Below are 14,972 nucleotides of genomic sequence, written 5' to 3' on the forward strand. Positions count from 1 at the left end.
ACTAGCACAGAGCACAACAAAGGGTTTTCAAAGCTGTTGGCAGAGATGTACAACTTGGAAACACCAGCAGGGCAGATCTTTTGTGGCACCCACACTACACTGGGCTTCAGCAGTGCCATGAATAAAGTGATGCGGTTGGTGGAGGCTGATATGAAGATGGAGCAAGTGCTACAGAGTTTCATGGTGGATCTGGATGTAGACAGCAAGAATGCCAGTGTGGCTGGACAGGCACTGGACATGTGGCTCAAGTTGGTGAATCCTGAGTATGCCCACAAACCCTGGAACCGCTACAGGGAATTCCTCCTCTTCCTTGAGCAAAGGCAGGTATCCAGTGTGTTGCTTTCCTACAAAGACAGCAGGTTTGGGTGTCTCTCCAGGGCAGCAGCAGTCCTAATATATCACTTTGGCCATCTCACAGAGTTCCTGAGCCAGAACCCTCACATAAACAACCGCCTGGCCTGCCTCGTCAGAGAAGTGATGGAGCTTCCCTACCTCAAGGTGGTCCTCGTGGTGTTTGCCTGCCTGGGTGTGCACTTGGTGGAGCACTTCTATGCCAGAACCATAGAGAAAGATGCTACCCATACTCAGCTCAGGGAGTTATAAGGGCATTAATGGGAGCCCTTTTTTTAAGTAACTAAAAAGTTACTTTTTACAGTAACGCATTACTTTTTGGTGTAACTAATCAGTAAAGTAACTGAGTTACTTTTGAAATGAAGTAACTAGTAATGGTAACTAGTTACTGGTTTTCAGTAACTAGCACAACACTGGTTTTGTTATATAGCACCTTTTAACAGAAGGATATTCAAAGTGCCTTACAAAGATGAAAGACATTAAGAGCATTTAGAAATAGTGCATTGGAAACACATTGTAAAATTGCATTTTAAAAACAGCCATTAAAAAGCAAAGAGAATAAAATAAACCTAAAACAAGCTGATATATAAAATAGATGAATAAAAGTTACTGTGCAGTGAAAGATATGAATAGTTCATTTAAAAGCAGCGGCAAAAATAAATGAATTTAAAAGTAGTAAGAGTTGCAGTGGACTGGCATGTTTCTGGTAGTTTGTCCCAGATATTTGGAGCATAATAATAACTGAATGCTGCTGTTTAGTTCTGACTCTGGGGACAAAAAGCAGACCCGTCCCAGAAGACCTGAGAGATCTGGATGGATCGATGTAGCAGGAGATCAGAAATGTATTTTGGCCCTAAACCATTCAATGCTTTATAAACCAGCAGCAGTTTTTTTAAATCAATTATTTGTGATGTAATCCACTTTCTTAGTGTTAGTGAGGACTCGGGCAGCAGCGTTCTGAATTAGCTGCAGCTTTCTAATATATGTTTGAGTGAAACCCATAGAGACACCATTACCGTAAGTCTTCTGATGATAAAAGCATGGACAAGTTTTTCCAAATCCTGCTGTGACATTAGTCTTTTAATCCTAGATATATTCTTAAACTGATATGCTGACTTTGTCATTGTTTTAATGTGACTATTAAAATACAGGTCCATGATTACACCTAGATTTCTGGCTATTTCTTTTGTATTGAACATTGCCGACTGAAGCTCAGCGCTGACTTTTATTCGTTCCTCCTTGGCTCCAAAAACAATTCAATCAGGAGAGACTTCATTTTGTTTAACGTGTTTTATTATTTCCAATTCAAATTACAATACTAAAGAATTTGTTTTCAAAGCGAAACAAATGTCTTTAAATATTGTGCTCAGACAACAAATAGCAAATATCTATTTTAAAATAAGATCATATTACATTATTAGAAATGTCAAATGTACTACTCTTAAAACCTTTGTCAAATTCAGTATAATTTACTTCAAATACTGATTGTGGATATAACCCTGACAAAATAACTAATGCTAATACAATAAGTAGCTACATGTAGCTAACTGTGCAAAAATAATTTGATCAAAACTTGCTTTTTTTTTTACTTCATTGGGCTTTTTCTGCTTTATTCATGATGAATTCCAGTTCAAACAAGAGATCAACAAGATATTATTCAGGATTTTCCACAATGAGGGGTGTGATGTAATCCGAATGACGCATTCCAAAAGAGAAGCTCGGAGCTTTAGATCTTGTGATGGTCACCTTGGTGGAGAGAAATGTTAGTGGAAATGCTACATATTTGTGATATATTTATTTAATCTTCAATGTGGTTTCTTACCATCTCAGGATAGTATGCACCAGGTCCTGGAGTCTTTGTAGATACCCCAGGTGGAAAGTTGCGGCCTGTCATGCTGATCTGAGGAAGTCTTTCCCTGTAAATATTAAGGTCCACAACGTTGTACGCAGCAGGGCCTGGAGTCTGGAGGGGAACACAATTATTGAAAATAACTACATCCCAGGATTTCAGGATTTATTGTTTAAGAAATGTGTTTGACACTTATATGTACCTTACTTAGGTCCTCATAGAAGTTGCCATGTTTGTTGCGGCCGAAAAGAGAGAAAGAGGGAGCTGTGGATTTGACCACAGTGTTGTTTCCCAGCAGAGGGGGCAGAGAGTAGGAGGCTGGACCTGCAGCAGGAGCAACATACAGGGGAAGTTGATATGCATTACATGTTACTTGTTACATTACATGTTACTTGTTAGACGCTTTTATCCAAAACGACTTACATACTCAATAGTGTGGGCAATCCCCACAGGAGCAATTTGGGGTGAAGTGTCTTGCCCAGTGGGGTTTGAACCTGTGCTCCCTTGATCTGAACACCAATGCTCTATCCACTGCGCCACACGCCTCCAGATATGCTAGTAACCCACAGCTTAAATGAAGTTGACACCAAATACATACCTGGTGTTTGAATATTGCTGATTTCTTTGCCCCTCCCTGACATAGAATAGGCAGGAGCACAGTGGAAGACTGACTTTCCAGCATTTTCTGGGGAGTATGTGCCTGAAAACCACAGAAAGTTTTTATCACAAATGAATGTATGCATCATGACAAAACAGCATATTTCCAATTTTGAGTGAGTAGTCGGAGATTTGATATCAGCCTTGTTTCATTTTTTTGCAAATGTGCAAGGGGGTTTGCTGACCTGGTCCAGGGGTCTGGAATAGTTTTGGATCCTTTGGACGGCTGGAGAAAGAATAAGCAGGAGGGCCGCCTAGGCCTACTCTGGTGATGTTGGAGGGGATGAGGTAGCTCGGTCCAGGGGTGATCTCAGTCTTTGTTTCATGACGTGATCCAAAGCTAAACTGCGGTGCTGTTTTCTTTGTAGGGTCATGTTTCGAAGCACCTTTATAAAGGAAACAGGGACAACAATGTGAGTAATAATAATATTAATCATAATAATGGTGTTTGGGGGTTAATGCTTAAACAAAATGGTGGTTGTACCTATGAGTCCAGGGAGTGCATACTTGGGACCTGGACTACCGTAGAGGGCAGCTATGGGCCTTCTTGGTTTGTGAGGCTTCCAGGTACCAACCAGAGCTTCACCACTCGACGTTTTCCTGAGAGAGAGGTGTATCATAACCAAAAGCAAATTAAAATGTGCTTTTATTTATTCAAAAAGAAGAATGTGTCCCTACACTTACCATTGCTTTTGAACAGGGAAAAAAAAATAAAAAATCTGTCATGCATGAGTCGATTGTGGCTTAGAAAATATCATTACAGGCATGAAGAGAGCCAGTAATGAATATTGGCCAGTCTGTTATAGAAATAACACTAATGCTTTTCGGCACACTTGCCCTCTCAAAGTATTTCAATAATACAATGAATATTAACTTAAATGTTGTGGTTGAGCTTATTTTAACTAGTTAATATCTTGTTGTTTAGTAAAGTTATTATACAGAACATTAAAGTTACATTTACAGTTGAAATCTCTTACAGTGATCATGTCCGTGTCAAACTGAACACCACAAGCAGCTGTTTAAAAATATGTTGATGTCATTACAGCAAATAGGAATCAACTTGACGGTGGTTTCAATGCTTATGAATGCCAAATGGTATGAAAAGGATGTGAGTAAAATAAATAACATATCAAAAAAGTTTTCACATAAAAAAATCCCAATAATTCCAAGTATAGCCATCTAAATAGTTAGTGATACATATTCTTGATATAATATGCCATATACAAATTGCAATATACAATGTTTAAAAAATAAATAAGTATGAAATGCCTTAAGTCATGAAAATACAAAAATGCAATATAGTATGTGTTAAAAAAGCTAAGTTAAAAGTCAGAGTGTAGTAATTCATAATGATGTCACAAAAATATCATGGTATAGTTTGTTAAAAAAATCACACTACATGCCAAACAAAGTATATAGTATAGTTTACCCATAAAATGTCACGATTGTCATTGTTTAGTATGCAAAAAAATATAGAATGGTATAAATATTCCAGAAGTATGGCATACAATGTCATGTCTGTATGCCTTGAAGAAGAAAAGCCATATTAAAGAATACAAAAAGTGTATGGTGAATGGTAAAAAGTCATAGTATTTCATCAATCTAGGTTTCCCTGGATAAATCAAAATGCTGTGTTTGTTTATTAATTGAGCCAGGCGTCTGCTCTGTGAAGTCTTTACAGATTGTCAGTGTGTCAGCGCGGCTCGGTACAGATGGACAGAATAAATATCAAATCCTTGGAAAAGAAGCGGAACAGCTGTCAGTAGAGCTGGCATCTTTCAACTTGAGTCTCCAGTAGCCTACCAAACAAACACACGCATAACATGTACACAACAATATCTTATACATTTTGCCACAGGACTTAAACGATGTCATTCTTGTTTAAATAACATTTAGCAATAGCCATGTTTGAACAGTGACTGTGTTGAATTTAGAGCATCAGAAAATGTAGGTCATTTTATGAGGTGCTAGAAACTCGAGGGAAAGAGAGAAAATGAGGGCTGGATGAAAGTGAGTTGTAGATGTTTTTCCAGAGGTTCTTTATGAATATTTCATTTGTAATTTGTTTGATTATTGCCACACTCTATACTGACGATGATATATTGAATACAATTTGAAAAACAATATATTTACAGTTATACAGTTTATCTTATTCTACATGTGTATAGACTCCTGCATTAACTTCACGTACAACATTCTCTGCTTTTGCTACTTTGCTACAATTCAGAGACTTTGACTCCACTACATTTATTTATTTAATACCTTTAAATCTGCAGAATGGGTACATTTACTTTTGGTACTTTAAGTATATTTTGATGCTGTACTTTTACTTGAGTAACCTTTTGAATGCATGATTTTTACAGAGTATTTCTACACTAACCCTTTTACTTAAGTACAAGACCTAAGTACTCTTCCACCTCTGACAAAAGCCTTTGAATCTTTGAATTTACCACAGTTTTACATTTATATTTATATATTATATTTATATTTTCAGCCCACTATATGTGGTTTTATATTTTGAGTAAAACCAAGCTATACTAATTGACATGTACGTGCAACTAGCTCAACTATGTGTCACACATTCACTAATCAACATGTATGACTGTTAGAGCACTTCCATATTTGACTAGTATAGATAGACCCCCAACTTGTCAGCATTTTTGCCTTGAAACGTTTCTTTACCTTATTATTTTTATTAGATCTTAGCGTTTGACACTGTTGACCACAACATATTACATTAGACCGACTAGAAAACTGGGTGGACTTTCGTCAACAGTTCTAAATTTGTTTGAATCCTACTTAAAGGACAGGAAAAACGTTGTTTCTATAGGTAACTACACACATCTGAGTTGACAAATATGACACGTGGGTTCCTCAAGGCTCCATCCTGGGGCCTCTTTCTACCACTGGCTCGGATAATGAAAAACAACAAAATAAGTTACCATGCAGACGACACATTCATTTATATAACCAATTCACCAGGAGACTATGCTCCAATTCAAGCCTGAGTACATGCATGAACAAATCAATGACTGGAACTTTCTTCAACTTGATTCAGGTTTCCATGCTGCCGCCCGCCTCCTGCCCATCCACCTCCTTTCATCATATGCCAAAAGAGCTAATCCAAAGACCTCATCACACCTCCTCTTCATCCCATCTCCTCATCAAATCCAGATCTTCAGCATCACCACCAGTGTCTAGACCCCGGGGGGGTTCCCTATATGCTCACGGCTTTATTTCCCCCTTTAGATATACGATTTCATGATCGGGGTCTAATCACCAAAGACTTAACATTTATATGTCATGTGTCAATAAATGTTCTTTAAAGTTGCTTCTCCATTTACCAAATGTAAGACATTAATTCCTAAAATATGTGCAGCATATGTGCTTCAAGGACATCTCTTGTGGTAACAGGTAGAGGAATGATTCCAAATTATAATTTGTATAATCTGACTGCATGATACACTTACTTACTTTTTTAAATACTTATTAATGTGGTCCTGCAGATGCAGAGTTGACTACAATCCTCATTCTTCACTGCCATTGAAAGCAAATGGTAAGAAAAAGGTTTATGCCCATCTACTTCGGCCCCATGGGACCTTATTTCTGAAAAATTATGTATTGAAGTCAATGGAGAGAGAAAACTTATCTTTCGATCCCATTTGAATTGTGCCACGAATTACACATATGATGTTGTCAATCTTAAAAAATCATTTCCATGTCAAAAAAGTCACAGTTTGTCTAAAACTGTTGAAATATAAGACTATGAAAAATACGCAACTAGAAAGACTACAAATCCCAGAGCCGCGTACATTAACGTTACACATTACACTCACCAAAACCTTATAAAGCCGGTCCCGCATGCTGGCTCTTACGGAACCAACTAACTCCCCTTTTATGTACAGTTCTCAACATGGCCAGACTTGTAGTGATTTTCACCTATTTTAATACTTTTCACTTCATTCTGAAAGAAAGAGGTGAAATGTGTTAACGTGACGGCCATCTTGGTGTTGGTGACGTATATGCAAGACCAGAGTTGTAGTTCATTGAGCGCTTCACACAAACACATGTGTTACTTCACAGTTTTACGACACATTTTTATTTTTTTGACTTGCAAAATTATCTTTTAAATTGACAAACATCATATGTGTAATTCGTGGCACAATTCAAACGGGATCAAAAGATAATCTTTCTCTCTCCATTGACTTCAATACATGATTTTTCCAAAATAAGGTCCCATGGAGGTCCACCGGAGAGGGAGGGACTTCGCCACTCTGTACTATAAAGGAGGTGTGTCCTAATTAAACAGTTTAGTGAAACAATTCTGCTACTACTCACTGGGTGAGATCACATGGAAGCTATAGAAAAAGAAAACAAGATTTTGCAATAAAAAGAGCTCAAATTTGGGGAGAAATAAAAGTGGAATAACAAATTATAAAAACAGATGTGTCCCACTCTTCGAGCAATTCTGCAAAGATTTTGAGACAGTAGGTCACATGACAAGAGGAATACAATCCAGTAAAAAACACATTCATTAGTAATACTTGGAATGGCATTGGAATCAATGAGTGACATTGAAGCTTTTGAAAATAAATAAAACGATCTTCTATTAAAATATGTTTCAAATAAATTCATGACACATGAGGAAATTAAAATATCTGTACAATTCTCATAATTTTGTTCTATAATTGGGGCAAGTTAGCACATACAAAAAACGAATTAGCCTTCTTGACAGGCACTTGTAAGGGCAGCAGGAACACTGACAACGAGGTCCTTCAGGCGTCCCCGTTGCATAGAAACGGAAACCTTCGGCGACATCATAACACATCTACAAACTTTAACGTCTGGATGCCTAGATGAGTGCATCAACAACCGGTTCATTGTGATTGAAGATCAGTATACACAAGACAATCGGAGACATTTTTGATAAGTGCTCTAGCTTAACAAATGCTAACAAGGCTACTAGCTGTTACCTAGCTGTGTTCAGTGGTCACTGTGTGTACAGTACTCAAAAGAGACTTTAAAAGACACATGTAAACAATTAACGTCTCTGGACTATTCTCAGGTTTAGTTAACATTAGAGGATAAACTAACCAGTGTAATGAGTGATATCAAGCCGACCCTCACGATGTTTACCTCAGCTAGCTAACACTCATTCTCTTTCGTCGGATGCTAGCTTCCGTAGATCAGCTGTTCAGGTAGTTATCAATTAAACTGGGCGAGAGTTGGCTCATTCAATCATTCTAGTCAAATCAGTTAACGGAAAAAAAGTTGAAATGGCTGGCGACGCTGGCAGCATCCTGAACTGGACCAAAAAAGACGATTCAGGCGAGCAGGTGAAGATCATCTGTCTGGGAGACAGCGCAGTCGGTAAATCTAAGTGAGTATGAGCTGCTGTAAGCTTAGGCTCCTGGAAGCCGTGTTGTGTAAAAGCTTTCCTTTTTCCTGGTACCGTTCATTATTACATGATTGTTGCGTTCTCTCTCTCTCTCTCTCTCTCTCTCTCTCTCTCTCTCTCTCTCCTCCTCTTCTCTCTCTCTCTCTCCTCTCTCTCTCTCTCTCTCTCTCCTCTCTCCTCTCTCTCTCTCTCTCTCACAGGCTGATGGAGAGATTTCTCATGGACGAATAGTATCCTTTTGCAGTTTCTGAAATGAAACATATCTGTGTCAGTCATTCGTATTCGTCCTGCCATGGGCATTGCATAAACGTTAAAGGTCACCTAATATTCTTTTTCAACAATATATTACAGGTCTCAGATTGTATCATGCCATATACCCCTCTGTTTAAAAAGTGTGGATTCCGTTTGTGTAGCTTTAAATGCAAATGGTTGGTTTAAAAACAAGCTGGCATGCCTACAATAAGCAGATATTTTTTCCCCAGAGAGCTCCTTAACTATTTCTACAGTCGTCCCCAGCAGTTGTCAACCTATGCTTTGACTCTCTACAAACACACAGCCACTGTAGGAAATAAGACAGTAGCCATTGGTATGTATTTAGAAATGATTCTGTTCTGCTCTCTGTGACCACAGGAAATACATTCACCAATTTGAAAATCAACTGTCAAGTTAAAATCAACAGGATTTGGTGATTTTTGTTTTTGATTCACAGATTTCTGGGACACCGCTGGTCAGGAGTGATTTCAGAGCATGCACCCCTCGTACTACCACAAAGCACATGCATGCATAATGGTAAAACACACGCTTAGTGTCCGGTGCTTTTCAATATTCATCTAGCCTGCATTTTAGGCGAGGTAGAATATCAAGTAACTATTAAACGAATTCAGAAAAGTGACAAATACATAATATGGCCCTCTAATTTGGCCCTCACAACACTGTAACATGTTGCATTCTTGTTAAGTTCCACCTCTTAAGATGCAGATGGTGTTTCCCTCACGGATAAGTCAACGAGGACTTGTTAGATGATTGCTGCAATGCAACTGTCTCTGTCTTCAAAGATGCACTCCTTTGTTAACCTGTCTTCTTTCTCTTAGGTTTTTGATGTTCAAAGGAAGATCACTTATAAGAATCTGGCCAACTGGTATAAGGAGCTGAGAGAGTTCAGACCAGAGATACCCTGTTGTGTGGTGGCTAACAAAATTGATGGTAAGTCTGGTACTGACACACATCACAAAGACCAACACACTTCTACTGTAAGTTTAATATGGATAGTTACCTTAAAAAAAACCCACTTAAAAACCTCCAATCTTCTCCTTTAATGTAATTAGGATAAATAAATATGTCTTTATTAGTTTGCACACTTTGTCTACATTACTTTATCCTTTGATTACACATTCAATTTACAATTATAGTTGTGAACATGTGTGTTTTTTTGTATTTTCAGCGGATTTGAAGGTGACACAGAGAAGCTTTAACTTTGGGAAGAAGCAAGGAATCCCATTTTACTTTGTATCTGCGGCTGATGGGACAAATGTAGTTAAGGTTTGCACTTCTTATTCTCTTCCAGTGTTCATGTCAGTCATCCCCAGGGTCATTTTGTAATGCATTTCAATCACATCAGCAGTTTTACAGTTAACTGTTTGTCTTGATACCACACCTTTTATGAATTGACAATACAGTTGAACCCATTTGTGTTATTTTTTCTGACTGTAACTGCCCCAACAGATGTTCAGAGAGATGATCACGAGAGCAGTGGAGTACAAGCCCCAGCGACTTCATGGATGAAGTGTTGCAGGAATTAGAGGTACATCCCTCTAAATAAAAAAAAGAGTAGTTTTATAAATACCCCTCTCCAAATCAGACCCCTCTGGAGACATTACTTCCTAAACACACAGGTATGACAGGTGTGACTGCGCCGATGCTGACTGCCCATGTTTAATATAATAACTGTAGTGTCATGGAAGAGGAGCAGCAGTATTACGCAACTGTAAAATGCTTCTTCTCTGATCACCAAGTAAAGATATTTGATTACAATACTGATCAACCAGAACTCATCAAAGTATGATGCTGCAGCTTCATCAAGTAGATACATATTTCTAAAGGGGCCACAGATTCCACTTAATGCCATTTGTACTTGTGTATTAATTTGTACACATACACACACACACACACACACATACACACACACGTTTGTGAACGTAATAAGATGGACCTTTATTAATACCGTGGGGAAATTCAGTAGTTTAATAGCAACAGGGTAAGGATGAAAAACAGGACAGTACCGATTCACACAGATGAATACAATTCAAATCAAAGATACACATTTAAAATAATAAAATAAGAAATGAATTAAAATGAACATATATATACATATTAGATATATTTACATGTGTGTGTGAAAACGGTGTGTATTTTATGTCCAGTAATTGTGTCACAAAGCTTTATGTTCTTGTTTTCCTCTGGCTACATTGGGGCTGTTTGTAAAAGTAAATACATTTCAAACTATATTAATATTAATGCTCTGAATGTTGTATGGAGAACCTTTCTTACTGTGATTGTTTAACCCAGATCATTCCTTCATTAGCCAAACTATTAAATGGTGTTTTTGGTAACAAATCTCCAAACTGTACTTAGGCCTGTCACGATAATTAATTTTGTTGGACGATAAATGTTCCCGGAAATTATTGCGATAAACGATAATATTGTCGGCACTGTTGTAAGACCATTTTAGACCACTGACATAATGATAATATATAATAATAATTCAAGTACATCCTTTCAAACATAACTTTTTATAGAACATTGCAATTGAAATGTGAAATAATAATATTCAAATATATAAATGATATATAATAAATAAAACAAATTAAATATATACATAAATAAATATGAGCACACATTGTCTCACAAGCAAAAAAACAACTCCTTAAAATAGCAGTCGAGTGTACAGTCCACTAGGGATGCTCCGATCGATATCGGCCGATACTCACTCTCTACCGATCGATCGGTGCTCTCTAAACATGCCGATCGCGAGAGCCGATCGCATGACGTAAAATACATGACACTTTTCTCTGTGTGCGGCAAAACAAGCTCGCCAAAATGGCTTCACCGGTCTGGCAGTATTTCAAGGTGTCCGAAAAAGACAGTAAAATAGCGGTATGCAACGTGTGTGAAGCAGAAATCCTGCAGCTCCACCCGCTGAGACGCACCGGTGAGCGGAGCGAACAAACACACAAGAGTTAGACCTACTTAGCTATTTGATCTACCTCTGGAACAAGCTAAACTAGTTATTATACATATTCTTCACTGTCGGGTCACTCATTACTGGATCAGTGAGCTGCATGAGATACTGACAGGCTGTCAGGAGAGGGAGAGAGGAAAAGAGAGCGCTTCCGCTCATTTCTCCCGTGTTATTATCCAAAGTGAATGTAAACTTGAATAATGTACTTCATTTGAATGTAATAATTAAGTTGATTGTTGTTTGTGGAAGCTCCAGTGAATCATCATCTTTTATTTAAAGAGACTCTTGGTCCATTATTACAAAAACATACAACACTCAAATATAAATTAAAAAAAGGCAGTTATACCAATGTTTCCACAGAGGTGACTGATATCGTACAGCACTGAAACACAGATTTGAAAGCAGCATAATGACAGAGTTATGAGAAACATTCAATCGACAGATGAATGTGTACATCAGATTTCTCAAAAGAGCATGGAACGTGTTGACTCGTGCGTTACAGAACATTTCACTTGCACTGCACCACCTTGGTTTTCTAAGCAGTATACGCAAACAGTCATTATATGCAACCTGGAGCTTCTTGATGCTCGCCTTCTTATACTTGACCCACAAGGGGGCAGTATAGAGAGGAGTGCAATAAGCTCTAAAGAGGTTCACCTTAACCTTATCTGAACACCAAGAGAGTTTTCTAGCCAACATGTTGGCTTGCATATATAAGACACGCTGCTGTCTATACATGTCATCATCATGAGCCATTTCATCTGTGATGATGTGTCCCAGATACTTAGTGTTACAGCAAACAGACAGCACCTGCCCTGACAGGTAGAATGTTGGAAAACCAAGGTTCTTATCCCCTTTTGCTCTGCAGATCATTACAGCGCTCTTCTTAGCATTGTATTTAACGTCAAATTTGACTCCGTAATCAGAACAAACATTTAGCAACTGTTGAAAACCAGCACTGCTAGGAGAAACAATAGCCAGATCATCGGCATACATAAGATGGTTTACAATCACATTACCAATCACACACCCTGTTTTACAGACACTTAAATCATCTGATAGATCATTCATATAGATATTAAAAAGGCATGGTGAGAGGAGCCCCCCCTGGCGGACTCCATTACCAACACCAAATGGCGCAGAGACTGCATTCCCCCATTTGATCCGCATGCTCTGGTTGGCATACCAATGAGCCCCATTAACTGAGTTTTAAACATCACTTTAAATGGAAGATTTAAAGTGATGTTTAAATCTTCCATTTAGGCCCCGCCCACTTGATCGGATCGGCGATCGGTATCGGCCGATACTGATTCCGGCGATCGGCCCCGAAATTGGCGATCGGAGCATCCCTACAGTCCACTGTCCATACAAAGACCCAGATGCCTCAACAGGCCATATCCAAATCTGTGCATGTAAATGGCAATTTATCGAGCTCAGAAAAGTAATCGAGTCCATTTTTATTTATCTTACGATAAGTCAATTTATTGATTATCGCGACAGGCCTAAATGTACTCCTCTCCCAATTACTGTTGTAGTTGTTCTTGGATTATATTCAATAATTAGCCATTTCTACACATCTGGTAATGGTAAACTGTACATAACTACACTACAAAACAACATTTTAGTCTTTATAAATGAATTTACTCACTAATAGTTATTTTCAGAATGAATCGATTGTCAAGTCTATAAAATGTATTTTTTTTTAAATGGAAGAATATCAGCATAACAGTTTTCCATATTCAAAAATGACATCTTTGAATGTCTATAGCCAAAATATACAGCTCACTATCACCGAAGATCAACTAACCTCGTTGATTTATTTTTCTGACCTAGGGCCTCATCTTCGTGGTAGACAGCAATGACAGAGAAAGAGTGGCAGAGTCTTCAGAGGAGCTTCAGAAGATGGTTGGTATTACATTTGTTCAGCATGACATGGACTGAATATTGTTCTCTGTGCAGGGATGCATTACAGAGAGCTTCATCATTTGGCATTATTGTTGTGACATGCAGAGTTGTTGACTCATGTTGTGACGTAGGTAAATCAAAGTGAATATAATAGTGTCAACCCTACATTGGATGACAAGCCTTTAAACCAAAAACAACAGGATCTCTTCATGAAGATATTGCGTGGTTAACCCTTGAATTTTGAAATCATTGTGTAACCTTGTCGACTTCTACTGAGCACATCAACAATACAAGTGCCCGATTGCCTTAAATCTCACTTGATAAACGCAGTACACTGAGTCAGTGCAACAAAAAATGACTGAAGTAAACACTCCATGAAATGGTTATAATGTTTGCATTTTATTCATTGTAATCAAGTTTTTTTTTTTAACCAAGGTAGATTTATTTTTACCCTGGATTTTTGTCGATGCCTAAAACTATCAAATGTTTAAAACAATTTAGAACTGACTCTTTTTCCTTCTAGCATTTTGAGTGTTTGAATGTATTGACCACCTGCAAAATAGGTCTGCAGGGCTCGAACCAGGGACATTGTAAAGCTATAGTCAGCTTCTCAGATCCCTAATATTAGAGCTGATACTAATCTACCGTCTGCCCCTCTAGTTGACGGAGGACGAGTTGAAAGACGCCGTTTTGCTGGTGTTTGCTAACAAACAGGACCTTCCCAATGCCTTACCAGTCAGTGAGCTTACAGAAAAACTCGGCCTACAAGCCCTCCGCAACAAAAATGTAAGTAAACATGCTCCGCATACACCGGAGTGTAATTTGTAATCATGTGCAGAGTTGCATTTATATTTCTTCCTATGTAACTCACGCCATATTCTCTTTGTCCCCACAGTGGCACATCCAGTCAACCTGCGCCACCCAGGGCAGCGGGCTGTACGAAGGACTCAACTGGCTGTCCGAGGCCTTGACCAAGAACTAAAGAAGGATCAGCTGGAGAGATGAGAGAGAAAGACTGAACCCAACAGGACGGGAGAGAAGGCACAGACATTCAATCCAGAAACATTTGGCCTTCCAGCACCAATGTTCACAAAAAGGACAAGGCTGGAGGACAACATGTAATCATCTTTGGAACATTTTTAATTACTTTTTTTCCTTCTTTTATTATCAATGATATTACCATATTATCTTTTGACATAGTCTCTATTTTTCTCCTATCGTTCCTAAGCTCTTTAAACGGCGATATGTTGTAGTGACACATTCAGTTGCCTAAAACGAGGAAGGAAGCGTCTTTTCAGTTTTCACACGACAATGTTGTGTGACACAGTAAAGTAGCATGTTTTTTGTTGTTGTTTGAGTTTGTTGTACTTCCTGAAGGTTAATACTGTATTATAATCTTTTCTACCCCTCTTGAAATACAAATACACACCTGGCCTTTAGTTTGTTTTTGTGTATACATTCCAACCTATGCTTGCCGATCCTGGAGTTGCCACTCTTAAAATTAGCAAAATAATATTTTACAAAAAAGCTCTGAATAAAGACAATGTTTAAAAAAGACTATGCGTTTTGGAATC

At 38.2% G+C, this 14,972-nt stretch overlaps 2 protein-coding genes across 2 annotated transcripts; one reads left to right on the top strand and one right to left on the bottom strand.

Moving 5' to 3' along the window:
• Positions 1–2,004: 2,004 nt before the first annotated feature.
• LOC117553919 (outer dense fiber protein 3-B-like) lies at positions 2,005–3,477 on the bottom strand. Its single transcript, XM_034228029.1, has 6 exons — positions 3,342–3,477; positions 3,043–3,243; positions 2,799–2,900; positions 2,403–2,524; positions 2,174–2,314; positions 2,005–2,097 (listed from the first exon to the last, which is right to left on the bottom strand). The coding sequence occupies exons 1-6, from the start codon at positions 3,475–3,477 to the stop codon at positions 2,005–2,007; spliced, it is 795 nt and encodes a 264-aa protein (XP_034083920.1).
• A 5,955-nt stretch (positions 3,478–9,432) lies between these two features.
• Positions 9,433–14,665, top strand: LOC117553886 (ADP-ribosylation factor 5-like). The gene is made up of 6 exons (XM_034227987.1): positions 9,433–9,458; positions 9,697–9,794; positions 9,978–10,056; positions 13,327–13,398; positions 14,059–14,184; positions 14,294–14,665. Exons 3-6 carry the CDS (start codon positions 10,030–10,032, stop codon positions 14,378–14,380), a joined length of 312 nt encoding a protein of 103 aa, XP_034083878.1. The 5' UTR covers positions 9,433–9,458; positions 9,697–9,794; positions 9,978–10,029; the 3' UTR covers positions 14,381–14,665.
• Positions 14,666–14,972: the final 307 nt, after the last annotated feature.

This window comes from Gymnodraco acuticeps, unplaced genomic scaffold (genome assembly GCF_902827175.1).
Source record: "Gymnodraco acuticeps unplaced genomic scaffold, fGymAcu1.1, whole genome shotgun sequence".
Taxonomy (NCBI): Eukaryota; Metazoa; Chordata; class Actinopteri; order Perciformes; family Bathydraconidae; genus Gymnodraco; species Gymnodraco acuticeps.

What these genes read in the sequence shown, in the direction of transcription:
- LOC117553919 (XM_034228029.1), bottom strand. Translation starts at nt 3,477, where the DNA reads ATGATACACCTCTCTCTCAGGAAAACGTCGAGTGGTGAAGCTCTGGTT. An exon ending in TGCACTCCCTGGACTCATAG is followed by an intron (nt 3,244 to 3,341) that starts GTACAACCACCA and finishes TCCTTTATAAAG; the next exon opens with GTGCTTCGAAACATGACCCT. An exon ending in TCTATGAGGACCTAAGTAAG is followed by an intron (nt 2,315 to 2,402) that starts GTACATATAAGT and finishes GTTCCCCTCCAG; the next exon opens with ACTCCAGGCCCTGCTGCGTA.
- LOC117553886 (XM_034227987.1), top strand. Translation starts at nt 10,030, where the DNA reads ATGGATGAAGTGTTGCAGGAATTAGAG. An exon ending in CAGAGGAGCTTCAGAAGATG is followed by an intron (nt 13,399 to 14,058) that starts GTTGGTATTACA and finishes CTGCCCCTCTAG; the next exon opens with TTGACGGAGGACGAGTTGAA. An exon ending in AAGCCCTCCGCAACAAAAAT is followed by an intron (nt 14,185 to 14,293) that starts GTAAGTAAACAT and finishes TTGTCCCCACAG; the next exon opens with TGGCACATCCAGTCAACCTG.